The sequence below is a fragment of the Pseudorasbora parva genome, chromosome 2 (assembly GCF_024679245.1).
Source record: "Pseudorasbora parva isolate DD20220531a chromosome 2, ASM2467924v1, whole genome shotgun sequence".
NCBI classification, from domain to species: Eukaryota; Metazoa; Chordata; class Actinopteri; order Cypriniformes; family Gobionidae; genus Pseudorasbora; species Pseudorasbora parva.
In genome coordinates, this window is record NC_090173.1 from 27,086,339 (window position 1) to 27,101,038 (window position 14,700).

Below are 14,700 nucleotides of genomic sequence, written 5' to 3' on the forward strand. Positions count from 1 at the left end.
CAACACAAGATTATCCACTTCTCCTGATATAAGTAAAGTGACATTAGGTGAGAAAACAGGGTTGAAAATGGTTGTGTTAGTTGATCTGTGAAGTTATGTGTGGGCATCCGCTCCACCATTATATGTTTAAACACTGACGAAGCCTGCTGGATTTACAACACAAGATCATTCACTTCTCCTGATATAGGGTGAATTCAAGGTGATTTTGGCATTGAAATGACCTGAGAAAAGTGTCCCAATCACCCTTAATTCACCTTGTGTGAACAGGGTGGAAAATGATTGTGTTAGTTGTTCGGTAAAGTTCTTACGGGCTGTGGGCGTCCACGCCGCCGGTATATGTTTAAACCATAGACCGTAAAAAAATATGGACGACGTGACATCATCTGTTTCCGCTTGGAGATTTGAAGCTTTCAGGCGGCCTGCACGGCGCTGACATCTTGGGACCGAGTCTGTGCAGTAGAGATTTCGGGACCGGAGTTGAGCATTTAGAGCAGGAAGTACAGCTGCGATATCAAAAGCCCGCCCACACTCTCGCAGATGCAGAACAATTAATTATGTTGGTGTGAAATAAACAGTTATGGAAATGTAGAAATGAAAGCTAAAGCTCCAATCTGCTCCAAGAAAAGTCCGTTAGTGCCTCAGTGATAACTTAGAGAAGACGTCAGTCTCAGCTGTCAATCATGATCTCTCCAAAACACTGGGTTTTGATGGGCGTGCCACACTGGAGACTTGGAAGTAAACGCCCATGCCTAGGATTGGATAAGATTTGCATATTTAATGAGCTTCAGCTCCTGTCATATCTAGCCCCTGTCAGTTCAGTTCACATGAGGGAGGGGTTGTTTTGAAAGCGGCAACCGGAATGATTCAAGTACGTATTTATCAAACAAACACAATGATTTATTTCTCATCCACCCGCGATTGATTGGACTATTATTTTTGTATTGCACGAATGTTCGATATAAGCGCTATCTGCACGCATGCACACACACACGTGCACGCACTCGCCCTTCAAATGTCAAGTCAAGAGAGAGAGAATATTTTGGTTGCCCGTCTGGAAAACACATAGCCCCGGGACGTGGATTTCAGCGTGCTTAAAGCTACACTGTGTAACTTGTTTTGTTTATTCTAAGCTAAAAACACTTAGTTCTTTCAAAAACATATGTGTTCATTAATGTATATTTACTTCTTTCAAGTAATAAAGTGTTCTCGTAAGTTTATAATATGCCATTGAAAAAACATACGGGTGAGGGGTTCGAATGCTGGTCGCCATGTTGCCCCTCCATCTTGAAAGTACATTAGCCAAAGAGGGACATACCCATAAAATCGGCCACCGTAGGAGTTAAAACGAAATCAGAATGGAGAAGAACAGAAACTAATATTCACTGGATGGTTATATACCTTTTCACCGCTAGATGGGGGAAAATATCCCACAATGTAGCTTTAAGCTAAGGTATGTTCTGTTAGACACGTACACATAAGCAAAACAGTCTATAACAATGCAATACTATCACCTATAAAATGATGTTTTACTCACATAAGTGTGTTGCACCATTCCTCCTGTCGGATCCAGTATAGAAGAAATAGCATTGTGTTTTAATATCAGTTGTCTACAAATCCAGCATCGACCGGAGATTTGTTTACAAACGATTCCGCTGTGAAATTAAGTGAACACCACTGTCTTCCCCACGTGAGCTTGAACTTAAAAGTAAGGAACTTTAAAAATAAAGTTCAACCACACAATTTCTAATATTATGATCTGAAGGAAGCTTATGCAGCGACTGTTCTTCCACATCCAGGAATAGTGCAATATCTTGCTATATTCTTCAGCATGTTTATTGCTGCTGGCTAGCGTGATCCGAGCGGCTCAATGAGTCGGTGGGCGGGGCTACTGAACTACACGTGCTTATTATTCTGTAGAGGCGTGTTTCGTCAGTCGATAATGCCAAGATGCGAACACGATTGTTTTCTGGGCCGGGTGTCTATAAAAGCTTTTTGACTAACAAGAAAGTGTTTAGCTCTGAAACTCAAAGGATATCCTTATATAACATATATGACTTATATAACATACTTATAATAATTATTATATATCAGAAGCTCAAGGGAAAGTTGATTTCTCAATTCATCACCCCTTTAAATGTAGGCCTTGTTGTCTTTCTACAGTGGCAGGCGTATGCATATATTTGTGCCCCTGTGACGTTATATGCCACTTCGGATCCAAACAAATTATTTTTACTTGATTATATCAACAAAACAAAAAAAATATTGATGAGAATGTTTTAAGTTATTGAACTTTCAGGATATATTAATGCTGCAAAGACCTCTTAAATCCCAAAAGATCAAGGAAAATTTGATTTCTCATGTCAAAGATCTACTGCAAAGTCCAAAACAAAATGCAGAAAGTCAATAACTGGGTCAGATTTATAACAAGTGTTATTGTGAGACTAAGTGTCTGGAGAAAATTTGACTTTTGTCATTTTTATTTTAAAATGCAGTTTTGAAAAATCATGTATTTAGCTTGCCTGTAGTTCCTTCACTGCTGTGAATATCTTCCAGTCCTGTTCTTCATGATCTATATCCTGTGGATTGAGCCAATTTCATTTCCCACTGAAGGTCTTCACTTTTCTCTTGTCATGGGCAAGTATTGAGAGCAGAACGACAAGCCGACAGAGAGCTTTGAGCTATCCCTCTCCAATAGTCTCTACCTTTTCATCTCTTTTAAACGCTTTCTTCTTCTCTTCTGCCCAAACTCTATAGAATATTATTTGAAAAGCAAACCAAATTTGGGCCCAAGGGATATGATAAAGAAAAAATAGAGGAGATAGTTAGAAACTCCACGTCCCACGTCCACGCTTTGTAGAGAGAGAGAGAGAGAGAGAGAGAGAGAGAGAGAGAGAGAGAGAGAGAGAGAGAGAGAGAGAGAAAGTGGAGGGCAAAAAAATAGAGAGCAAGAAGCCCAAACTCATCCTCATCAAATCACATTTTAATATTCTGCCCCATTCGTGGCGACAATGGTAAGAGGGCACGTACAATCAGAAGGAACAGAGACAGCTACAGAGATGGAGAATGAAATGATTAGACATTGCAAAAAAGTTTTTTTTTTTTTTTTAGCCTTTGTGTTTTGATTGAGCTCTCATGCACATGCCAAAACATTCTTACTCAATGTGCAGAAATGTACTGGTGGGTCGCCCGAACGTCTAATCTGTCTAAAAAGAAAGATATTCAGGTCCTCCTGTCCTCCATCTGAGCCTTTTTAAGGTGTATTTACCAAAGGCTCACTATTGCTTTGCAAAACTGTAAGTTCTTCAAAATGGAACCGAATGCAGAGATCTCAAGATGCATTTTTATAAGTTGGACTACAGTTAACTTGACACTGTGTCTTAAAAATGCATGTGGAGGAACCCTTAGCATGCTAGTTAACCCTCTAATGCCATTGTATTATATTTGTTACTGGTATGTGGCTTTTTTAAGGCTTCTAAATCAATACAGTACTTTTTTCCCCTTTTGTATAAAATCTACTATATGTCTTCTGCCCCCCAGTGGATTATCTATGCTTTTCAGAAAGTAGAAGGACTGGGGCTTTTGCTAGGAAATTGTTGCTGATTTTGATAAAGTTACAGCAATATTTACTTAGTAATCATAATGGTAATAAAAAAAAAATATAAAAATGTTTCAGAATAAATATTTTCTGTACTTAAGCAACTTTTTATTTATCAGTGGCGACAATTGTAAGAGGCCACGTTACGTACAATCAGAAAGCTAACAGAGAGAGCTACAGAGATAGAGAATGAAATGATTAGACTTTTTATTTATTTATTTTTTATAATAATTGCATTAAATAGCAATTATTTAATGCCTGTGTCAATCAAATATGACAACTTGTGGTATATCTATTTGTCTTATTGTTGTGTTTAACATAATATATTTATACATTTTTTACGTGTGTGTGTGTGTGCATAAAAGATAATCTAAACTAAATTCAAATAAAAAACAAATTGAAGAAATATTTTACTAAGACGCGTGTGTGTGTGTGTGTGTGTGTGTGTGTATATATATATATATATATATATATATATGTACACACACACACACACACACACACCCTACATCAGCATCAATCAGTTACAATGTTTTATTTTTCCCTCACTGATGGGTTAATACTCTCATTTAACAGAAAGCGCACTCTCAAACCCAGTGTCGTCTCACACATATTCACATACAAGAGCTAATCACTCTTGAAATGCTCTTATGCTAATACACACACACACACACACACACACACACACACACACACACACACACACACACACACACACACACACACACACACACACGAATTAAGCTGATTGCCTGATGAAATTAGCAGTGTTCCATGATTAAGCTTGCAGCTGCAGGGGCCAATCACAACTCTGCAAGCATGTCAGCTGTTATTAACAGTCATGAGATGCTGGAAATGAAATGGGAGGTGGTTTCTGGAAATTTCTAGAAGAAGGGGTCCATTTTAGAACCGCTATTGAAATACTTTGAATGCTCTCGCTATCAGATCTCAGATTTTTTTTCTTGCTGATGTAGTCTTAACAAGTGCAGTATTTTACATTTTACTTTTTTTTATATATATAAAGAGAGAGTTAAATATAGTCATCATGCTCTATCCTGTTCTCTTCGCTATCCGTCAATCCTTTCTTCCACATCCGTCCTCGTCTGTTTCCTGTTGCGCATCTCTTTGCAAAGATTGAGCTGTTCGAAATGGAAAAGATTTATAAAGAGTGACTCAGATCACATTAGTCTCTTTGAAGATCAGTTGTACAAGCCCACTGCAACACACACACACACACACACACACACACACACACACACACACACTCCACAGGGAGATGGGCACAGAGTGTTACCCAAGGCAATTCTCTCCATTTCATTAACTTTCACACATTTTTCAGGTGTGAAGGCAAACCTCCCACACACACGTGCTCACACAGAACCTTCCATTTCCTGCTCTGTTTTCCTCACACCCTTCCTCTATACCCCCTCAAGTACCCCCTTTTAGGGAAATTGGTTTAACCTAAATCGCAATGAGACACAGAAGGATCAGTCTATCTGATTCCCAAGATGGGAGAATTCAACAGATCTGTGCAAATATAAATATGCAGGAGTGTGATAAGAAAATGCCTTATGGGCCACTTCTCTCACATACCTGTTTTCACATGTTTAAGTCCTGTGTTAAATTACTCAGCAAAACTAAGCCATTATGACTCCTCTGGTGATTGTAAAGGACAGTGCTGCGCTCTCTGATGGGTCCTAAATTTACAAACACCTATTATTGTGCATGTCATGTAGGAGGCAGTCCTGCTAGGGTTGGTGTTGGTTTTATGACAAAGCTGCCGCACAGACATTAGTAGCATCTGGAAAAACTAGGGCATATGCTAAATCCATTGCTAATGTGTTATTTATGGCCATCTTGTTTTGTGGTTCTTGACTGGTTCCCTGATTTTACATTAGACATCAGGTTTTCACATAAAAAAAAATTATGAAACCTAAATTCAAACTTATATATGTGACCCTGGACCACAAAACATAAATCGCACAGGGCAATAGCCAACAATACATTGTATGGGTCATATATACATTTTTCTTTTATGCCAAAAATCATTAGGATATTGAGTAAAGATTATGTTCCATATTTTGTAAATTTTCTACCATAAATGTATCAAAAATCTATTATTATTATTAGTAATATGCCTTGCTAAGGAGTTTATTTGGACAATTTTAAAGATTAAAATATATTTAGTTCCCTATCTCGAGGGAACTTCGAGCTGCGTCGAAACGCTAGGGGACGCCTCTGCGTGCCATGTCATGAAGCACTTGTGTAATCAGTCCAATAGCGGGACGATACGTCACGGGCGGGTGACGTCATCGACCAGGAAGCTATAAAGCATGCCCGGACCAAACAGTCACTAGCTTCTGTGTCTTCACAAAGCGCTCTGTGTGATATTGTATGTCCATTTATTGTGTGTGTGTCAAAAGAAAACGAAAAAGAATGTCTAGTCAGTTCAGGCGATGTGTCACTCCCTGCCCTCGTTACATCACGGGTGGGGATACACACGACCTGTGTGTAATGTGTTTGGGGCTCGAGCATGCCCAGTCAGCTCTCGAGGGGGTTGGCTGCGAGCATTGCGAGAGTCTCCCAATGCGTACATTAAGATCACGCCGGGCACTCTTCGAGGAGAGTGCTTTGGCTCGCGGTCCTCAGGGCTCGGGTCCCGCTGCTGCCGAGGCACAGCGAAGGCTCGCGTCTTGGGGATCGCAGTTAGATCTGGTGGCGGGGTTAGAGACGGGTGATCCCCTATCTCTGCCCTTACCCGCTGGATCTCAAGCCTCAGCTCGCGAGTTGGAAGCACGCTCTGCGGTTTCTTCCGCTCGCGCTGAGGCACAAGATCAGCTGCAGCACTCCAGTTCCGAGGAACTGGATGTTGTAAGCGTAAATGAAACTGACGAACTACTTCCACCATTACACACACACGCACAGGAGGAGCTAATGGAGGTTGTCACTCGCGCCGTTGCCAGATTAAGTTTAGACTGGCCGGCCGAGCGTTATGAGTCACAAAAGCACACAAGCAGGCTAGATGAAAGATTTCTGCCCTCATATACACAACCTCCTAAGCGGGGCTTGCCATTTTTCCCGGACCTCCACACCGAGGTGTCGAGGTCCTGGGCTAAACCAGCGTCAGCCAGAGTTTTCAACCCGTCAACATCTGAATATTCAAATATAGACGGGTTGAAGGCTCATGGTTATGCGGCGATGCCGCGGGTGGAAGAGACGCTCGCGAGCTATCTCTCCCCCGAGTCAGCATCATCGCTGCAAGCCCCGCAGCTGCCCACCAAGCCCGTAAGAACAACATCAGCGCTGGTGGGCAGGGCGTACTCGGCAGCCGGGCAGGCGGCCGCCTGTTTACATACGGTGGCCGTCCTGCAAGCATATCAGACAGATTTATTGGGGGATATAAATGAAGAAACTGAGGAAGTGGGGAGAGAAACGATCGCCGAAATTAGACGGGCGGCAGATTTGTCTCTTCGTGCCACCAGGGAGACGGCCAGATCCATCGGCCGCTCTATGGCAGCCCTGATGGCCACGGAGAGACATTTATGGTTAAATCTATCAGATATAAAAGAAAAGGATAAGAAGTTTCTTATGGATTCGCCCGTCTCGCCTACTGGCCTCTTTGGTGACGCTGTAACAACAGTCGTCGATCGTTACCAGGAGGCCAGGAAGCAGGCGGCGGCGTTCTCAAAATTTCTCCCCCGCAAATCATATCCCCCAGGGGCTGCCGGGCGGGGGCAGCCCCAGCCGAGTACGTCCTCCTCCGCAGCGCATCGAGCGCAACAGAAACAGAGCGTGGCCGCTCGGGCCCCCCCGCAGAGAGAACGGGGGTCCGGGCGACGCGCTCAGCCGGGACCTTCCCGCGGTAGGACGGATCTGAGGACCGTCCTTATCGCTAGGAAGGCCTCGGCTAAGAAGTCCTGACGCCAAGAGCGCAGGGCTTCCGATGGCAGTCCCCTCCGGGAAAGTGCGGCTCGCCGAGGCGCCCGCTCTTTCCCGGTGCCATCGGGGGGCCGGTCTGCCAACCCTGCCACCATTGGTGCTTCAGGGCGCGGCGGTCCCCGGCGAACGCATATCTCCATGTCCGCCCGGAAACGTAGCGGCTTGGGGATGTTCGCGCCCTCTCGGGAGGGCCCCTGGGCGGTCAGTTTGGTTGCTACCTGCCGGTTTTCCGTTACAGGACACCGGGCTGGCCACACAGGAAAATCCAGAGACCAGCCTTGAGAGCCTGGTTCCCTTAGTAGATTTTCTGGCAGCGTGGAAACTTCTGCCGAATGTCTCAGAATGGGTCCTGCGTACAATAGAAAAAGGGTACAGAATTCAATTCGGGTTACACCCGCCCGTGTTCAACGGGGTTACTGCCACGGTTGTAAGCCCCGAGCAGGCTCTGGTAATGGAACAAGAGGTACAGACTCTTCTGCGAAAAGAGGCTATAGAACGGGTCCCTCCCCACTGCAGAGAGTCGGGGTTTTACAGCCGGTACTTCATAGTTCCAAAGAAGGATGGGGGGTTAAGGCCTATCTTAGATCTGCGTCATCTAAACAGAGCAGTAAAAAGATTAAAATTCAAAATGCTCACGATAAAACAGATTGTGTGTCACATCAGGTCCGAGGACTGGTGTGTCACGATAGATTTAAAAGATGCGTACTTCCACATCTCCATCCTTCCGCAGCACAGACAGTTCCTCAGGTTCGCTTTTGGGGGAAAAGCGTACCAATATCGAGTGCTGCCATTCGGTCTAGCTTTATCGCCCCGCACTTTCACGAAGTGCGTGGATGCAGCTCTGGCTCCGCTGCGACTCCAGGGCATCCGCGTGCTAAATTACATCAACGATTGGCTAGTGTTAGCACAGTCGAAACAACTGGCGGTTCAGCATCGAGATGCTGTTCTCGCCCACATGAAGGTGTTGGGGCTAAGGTTGAACGAAAAGAAAAGTATGTTGGCACCACAGCAGAGCATTACTTTTCTGGGGGTAGTTTGGGACACGAGAGCAATGTCGGCTCGGCTATCTCCGCCCAGGGTAAAAACGATCCTGAATACCGTCAACCAGATAAAGCTAGGCCAGTCACTCACTGTCAAACACTTTCAAAGAGTGTTGGGTTTGATGGCAGCAGCGTCCAACGTGATACCTTTTGGCCTGCTGTACATGAGACCCTTACAGTGGTGGCTCAGGACCAAGGGGTTCTCCCCGAGGGGAAACCCTTTTCGCTTTATCAAGGTCACGCGGCGCTGCCTACGTGCCTTGGTGAAGTGGAAAGATCCTTGGTTCCTTTCCCAAGGTCCAGTTCTGGGGGCTCCTTGTCGTCGCGTAATGCTAACGACGGATGCCTCCCTAACTGGCTGGGGAGCGGTCATGAGTGGCCGCTCGGCCCAAGGTCTGTGGAGGGGCCATCAGCTCTCCTGGCACATAAACCAGCTGGAACTGATGGCTGTGTTTCAAGCACTCAAACACTTCCTCCCAGACGCCATGTGTTAGTTCGGTCAGACAACACTTCGGTGGTCTCGTATATAAATCACCAGGGGGGATTGAGATCGCGTCGGTTGTGGAAGCTCACGCATCACATTCTAATATGGGCCCAAGGCAAGATGCTCTCGCTCAGGGCGATGTACATTCTGGGGGTCCTAAATGTAGCGGCAGACTCCCTGTCGAGGCAGGGAGTGGTGCCAGGGGAATGGAGGCTCCACCCCGAGGTGGTGGAGGAGCTGTGGATCCGCTTTGGGCGAGCCCAGGTGGATCTGTTTGCGTTATCGAGAGACGACACACTGTCCAGCATTCTTTTCCCTCACACATCCAGCCCCACTGGGGCTGGACGCAATGGTACAGACTTGGCGGAGGCTGCGTCTGTACGCCTTTCCCCCTCTGGCGTTGCTCCCAGGAGTGCTGGAGAGAGTCCGCCGGGACGGGGTTCAGCTCTTATTGGTAGCCCCGTTCTGGCCGGGCCGAGTATGGCTCTCAGACATCATGTCTCTCCTAGAGGGTCCTCCCTGGGAAATCCCAGTCAGGAGGGATCTTCTTTCACAGGCCGGGGGGTCAGTACTGCACCCGCACCCGGAACTGTGGAAACTTTGGGCTTGGCCCCTGACGGGGCCCAGTTCATAAACACGGGTCTATCGACTGAGGTGATAGAGACCATGTTGCACTCCAGAGCACCATCCACAAGGAGACTTTACGCACTCAAATGGAGAGTTTTTGTCGCCTGGTGTACGCACCAGACTTTGGACCCTGTTAACTGCCCGGTCGGTTCAGTTCTCGAGTTCTTGCAAGAAAAATTCTCCGCAGGGTTATCCCCGTCGACTCTTAAAGTGTATGTGTCGGCGATATTTGCGTATCATAATCCATTAGATAACGCATCATTAGGGAGACACCCGTGGGTCACGCGTTTCCTCCGTGGTACCTTGAGGCTCAGACCTGCGGCACGCTCCAGGGTGCCGACTTGGGACCTGGCCATAGTGCTGGAAGGCCTTATGTTGGCTCCCTTCGAGCCGTTAGAGGAAGTGTCAGAAAAGTTCCTCACACTAAAAACAGTGTTTCTCCTAGCGATTTCATCACTGAAAAGAGTAGGAGACCTACCGGCTCTATCAGTAGCACCTTCTTGCCTTGAATTTGCACCAGGAATGGTGAAAGCATTTCTCTTCCCGAGGGAAGGATATGTTCCCAAAGTCCCAACCAACGTGCCGGGACCAGTAATGCTGCAGGCTTTCTGTCCGCCTCCGTTCACTAGTCAAGACCAAGAGAAGCTAAATCTGCTATGTCCGGTCAGGGCCCTAGATGCATATGTCCACAGAGCTGCCCTGTGGCGAAAGTCAGCACAGTTGTTCGTATGTTTTGGGTCCTCGAGTAAGGGAAAATCGGCTTCAAAGCAGACGCTTAGCAAGTGGATAGTCGAGGCTACCTCACTCGCTTATGAGTCGGTCGGAAATCCTTCACCTATGAGGGTCCGCGCCCACTCTACTAGGAGTATGGCTGCCTCTATGGCTCTTATTTCGGGAGTTTCACTGTCAGAGGTTTGTGATGCGGCTTGGTGGTCCTCTCCGCATACATTTGTGAGGTTTTACAATCTAGACGTAGCCTCTACTCCGGGGTCCCGGGTGTTTCTGGGTTAAATCACACATACAGACATTTGGGACTCTGGTGACGTGGGTATTGAGGTCCCCTAGCGTTTCGACGCAGCTCGAAGTTCCCTCGAGATAGGGAACGTCTCAGGTTACGTATGTAACCATGGTTCCCTGAGAGGGAACGAGACGCTGCGTCGAGATGCCATACTCCCGGCATGCCTGTGATCGATTTGTTCGACTTTTCCAGAAGCTGGTGACTGTTTGGTCCGGGCATGCTTTATAGCTTCCTGGTCGATGACGTCACCCGCCCGTGACGTATCGTCCCGCTATTGGACTGATTACACAAGTGCTTCATGACATGGCACGCAGAGGCGTCCCCTAGCGTTTCGACGCAGCTTCTCTTTCCCTCTCAGGGTTCCCTCTCGTTCCCAACCTGAGACGATTTGCACACCTCAGAGTCCAGATTTTCAAATAATTGTGTCTTGGCCAAATATCCCAACAAACCATATTTACGGTAAGCTTATTTACGGTATGTATGTATAAATCTCAATTTCAAAAATTTTACCCTTATGATGTTTTGTGGTCCAGGGAGACAGAGACAGACACACACACACACACACACACACACACACACACACACACACACACACACACACACACACACACACACACACTTTGTTTATTGTATGAAACCTAAATAAAATGCTTTTAAAGAGTTAGTTCACCCAAAAATGAAAATCTGCTTACCCACAGGGCACCAAAATGTAGGTGTATTTGTTTCTTCAGTAGAACACAAATTAAGATTTTTAACTCCAACCGTTGCTCGTATAATGCATGTCAATGGGGTGTTTTTCTATGAGAGTCACAATAAGAGTAAAAAACACATAGATATTAAACACAGCGGCTCGTAGCGACGCATTGATGTCTTAAGACATGAAATGAACGGTTTATGTGAAAAATTAGTCTTATTTTTTTTTTTACCTCATATCAGACCAATCTCATGTAGTATTCCCAATGCCATTACTTCCATCTAGTAAGGTCAAAAACCCAGCGCGATCATAGATATATAATACATAGATTTATCATTTGAAAGATCAGCGCCATCAGTGAGGTGTGTGTGTATATATATATATATATATATATATATATATATATATATATATATATATATATATATATATATATATACACACACACACACAAATTAAATCTAGTCCTGTGTTAGTCCTATGTTAAATTACTCAGCAAAACTGAGGTAAAATTTGTAATTTAAACTGAATTTAGGACAGGTCATAGTGCTTTCAGTGTTTCTGTTAAAAATAAAAAAAAAGAGTCATAGTAGATAATGGTAATTATTATAAAAAGATAATAACAATAATACTAATAATACAATATACAGAGCACTAAGTATTGATGAGCTGCTTGGCTCATGAATATTAATCATGTTGTCAGCATTCTCTCAAACTGCTATTGTGATACACAAATTTGCTGAAATCAAAACAAGAATGGAAATAGATGAGTAACAGCAAGATTTTTGCATTAGTTCCACCCCTTACTAGAGAAACCAGCATATCTTCTGCTTGTTCTTAAAAGCTGAATAATTCCAAATGTACATCAAATGCAGGTGTGCCGCACATTTACTGAGTCAGTGTTCAATAAGTGAAAATATGCTCAACTTATACTTAGCCTCTAACACATGCACTGGTGAATAAAATCTACTAATCTATTTGCCTTTGGCTAATGATAGACATTATTTAGTCGCATTGTAGAGGGTTGTTTTATTGTAGGGCTACCCCCAAGAGTCAGATAACTTTTATTTGTGTATTTTCACAATAACTAATCTTTGAGTTTTTGTAAAATAAAGGAAACAGACAGGGTGTGCTTTCTCCCATCTCGGTCTCACTATAGTATATGGAGTGTGTCACAAAAATGAAACAAATTAAAAACAAACAGTATGAATAATTCCCGTAACAGTCATATTGCCTTTGAGCTTTATACATGCACCTGAGTGCTTAATTTATATTTAAAAGCCCCTATATTATGGTTTGGTTTATCTCTTTAGTAGGCCTGTAATATTCTTGCTCAGCCCTGAAACTCAAAACATTTTCTGATGCCATCCCCAGCTATATATTTAAGTAATTAAATTTATACCATAAACATGCAATTAGTCAACTATTGACTTAAATGAATGACTACTAGTTAACTTTATATTATTGGAATGTCAGTAGAAGGATTAAAAACTGGTTCTGTATGCTCAGTGTAAGAGCACCTCATTTGATTTGTCAATGCCCGGGCTGATATGGCCCTTATCTTCTCTTTTAGAACGGATCAAATAGAAGGACGTGGCACTGGAGTTTCAAAGGCAGACTTAAATAAATGGAAAAAAAACACAAAAAAACCCCAAAGCTCAGCCTCAGTAATGTTGCATGACCAAAAAAGGTCTGTCTGAAAGTGTCTGTATTTATGTTTGTGTTCCTGTGCGCTGCACATTTCTGCCAATTTGGATACTAGCCCACAGCTAAATTACAGCTAGCAGACATTCAGATGTTTTGGCGGAGAGAATATTTTTATGTCGAATAGTGGTGCTCTACCGCTGGCTTACTGCCTGCACTTACTGATTGTTAGATAGATTTTCAGCTAATAAATGAAATAACACACATACACACAACATCTAGTTTACAGATGTCTCCCAAATTATCTGTTGTGAAGCTTTCTTTGTGTTTGCTGTATGTTACACATTTCGAATAATGGTGGTCTAAAATTCCTGGCGAGCGCTACCGTTTCAGTATTCACATTCGTCTCATTATAGTAGTTACTTGGTGTTTCAGGCTTTTTAAAACTCTTAAGGGATAGTTCACACAAAAATCATTCATTTTATTCTGTTTTTACTATAATGAAGGTGAAATGAAAATGAAAAAAGTTCCACAGAACTGGTTCATATGATGTAGCCTACACTATTTTCAAAGTCATCTAAAACAGCGGCAAAAATGTCATTAACTATCCATTGAAAATAATAGCTCATGTTGATGTATTAAATAATAGTAATTTGATGCAGTGAAGTAACAGTGTTCTACATTCTTTTGAGTTCATCTTTTTATTGAAATGCTTGCTACAGTTGCACAAAATCGGTCTGAATGATTCATTTACGAATCAGATTGATTCATTCTTGAGATGTAGTATGTCTAATATAATATAATATAATATACTGCATGTTTGGACTACTTTTATCATGATTTTAAGATAATTTTATGGTTCCTTTTGTCATTTTGTAGCTTGACAGCCCCAGGTCTCTGTTACTGTCATTATATTGAAAATACTTTTTTTTCCCACAAAGTCATACAGGTTTGGAAAAACGAGGGTGACCAAATTATGACAGAATTTCTATGCCCTATGTGGGTCAACTGCCTTAAAAAAAGAAAAGTAAAACCCTTAAATAGAATAAAACTCAAATATCCAGAAACGCTCCTGCAGTTTTGTATTATTATATGTGAAGTGGAACAGCAGTCTGACGTTCTTTCTTTCTCTCTCTCTCTCTTTAGCTGCAATCTGTGACTCAGACCCTGTGATCAGGGTGGATGATGCTCAGTCTAGTTCAGTGGTCCTGACCCCTATATCGGATGTGTCGTCTGCGGACCTGTCTGTCTCATCCCCTCACTCCCAGCACCCAGATGGTCTGCTGGATCCTGCCAGTGCCACCAGTGAGACAGGCACTCAGCAGGACAGCCCTACAGGGGACACACCGGCAGAGAAAGACCCCAAAAAGGCCAAACAACATCTGCATTGCCCTATCTGCAAAGTCACCGTCAACTCCACCACTCAGATGGAAGCTCACAATAGTGGTGCATACCTTAATATATTTATTTTATAATAATTCAGCTAGGACGCATTAAAATTTATCAAAAGTGAAAGTAAAGACGCTTATAATGTTATGAAAGTTTTTTGTTCTTTTTGTTCAAAAAATAGAAAGTGGCACTACTGTTTTCAACATTGATAAGAATAATACTTGTATCTTGAGCATTAAAACAGCATTAAATGATTTCTGAAGGATCATG

At 43.5% G+C, this 14,700-nt stretch overlaps 1 protein-coding gene across 6 annotated transcripts in view; it reads left to right on the top strand.

Annotated features, from left to right (window-relative positions):
- Positions 1-14,700, top strand: part of znf385c (zinc finger protein 385C) — a 129,494-nt gene that overhangs the window by 96,996 nt on the left and 17,798 nt on the right. For all 6 annotated transcript variants that reach the window (XM_067414154.1, XM_067414164.1, XM_067414183.1 and 3 more), the window contains one exon: positions 14,188-14,487. In XM_067414154.1, coding sequence (XP_067270255.1) covers positions 14,188-14,487 — 300 coding nt within the window. The remainder of the gene's footprint in view (positions 1-14,187; positions 14,488-14,700) is intronic.